This window comes from Rhincodon typus, unplaced genomic scaffold (genome assembly GCF_021869965.1).
Source record: "Rhincodon typus isolate 14 unplaced genomic scaffold, sRhiTyp1.1 hic_rhity00000069, whole genome shotgun sequence".
NCBI classification, from domain to species: Eukaryota; Metazoa; Chordata; class Chondrichthyes; order Orectolobiformes; family Rhincodontidae; genus Rhincodon; species Rhincodon typus.
In genome coordinates, this window is record NW_025965707.1 from 24,108 (window position 1) to 25,053 (window position 946).

Here is a 946-nt window from a genome sequence, read left to right on the forward strand (position 1 = left end):
CCCTGACTGTGCTAAGTGGTCTCTCTGTTTCCTGGTGTGTTTTGCAGTGTGGGAGGAGAGATCCAGTCCATGGTCTGGGACCCCAGTGGAGAAAGACTCGCTGTCATCACCAAAGGTAAATCCTCTGTATGCCCCCTCGTCTCTCTCAGTGTGTGTGTTTGTGAGGCTGTGTGTTTCTCTGTGTATCTCTCGCTCTCTCTCCCCGTGTGTTTCGCTCTGTCTTTCTCCATTTATTTGTGTGTTTCTTTCCATCCCTCTGTCTCTGTCTCTGTCTGTCTCTCTCTCTGTGTGAGGCTGTGCGTTTCTATGTGTCTCTCCGTGTGTCCCTATCTCTGTCTGTCTCTCTCTGTCCTTTCCTCTTTATCCCCTGGTCCCCCTCCCCCCCCCCTCTCTGCCCCCCCCCCCCCCCCTCCAGGAGTTGGCGGAGGGGGGAGGGGAGGGTGGTTAGGGGAGTGGGGAAAGAGAGGATCTGACGGCGCTCTGTCTCTCTTTTCCAGGCGACCCCTGTAGCCGGCCGATCATCGCTGTGTTCAAAACTCGCCTGAGGCCCATCTTCGAGCTGCTCCCCTGGTGTGTGTTTACCTGCTCCCTGGGGTGGTGGGGGTCTCTTGCGGGGAGACCATCCCCTGCCCCTGGTTTGGGGGGAGGGGGGTGTGGGGGTCTGTGGTCTGAGAAAAGTAGCAGTCACTTCCCTAACCCCCTGCCTTTCGCATGTGGTGGGGGGTGGGGGGGCGGGGCTTCGCTGTCGGTAATTTTTCTCTCTCTTTCCCCCTCCATGCGCAGTGGCTTCGTTCACGGTGAAGGTGACTCCAGCCCTCAGTTCATCAGCTTCCACCCAAACTTCTCTAAGGGGGCTCTCCTGACAGTGGTAAGGACGGGGTGTGTGTGTGGGGAGGGGGGTGACGTTCCAGGGTTTGTCTGTGTTGTGGGGGGGGGGGGGGGGGGG

General features: G+C 58.9%; 1 protein-coding gene across 1 annotated transcript in view; it reads left to right on the forward strand.

The window, feature by feature from the left end:
- aaas (achalasia, adrenocortical insufficiency, alacrimia) overlaps nt 1–946 on the forward strand; it is a 2,120-nt gene that overhangs the window by 250 nt on the left and 924 nt on the right. Inside the window, exons 2-4 of the mRNA XM_048621153.1 lie at nt 48–115; nt 498–570; nt 784–868. Coding sequence (XP_048477110.1) covers nt 70–115; nt 498–570; nt 784–868 — 204 coding nt within the window. The 5' untranslated portion in view covers nt 48–69. The remainder of the gene's footprint in view (nt 1–47; nt 116–497; nt 571–783; nt 869–946) is intronic.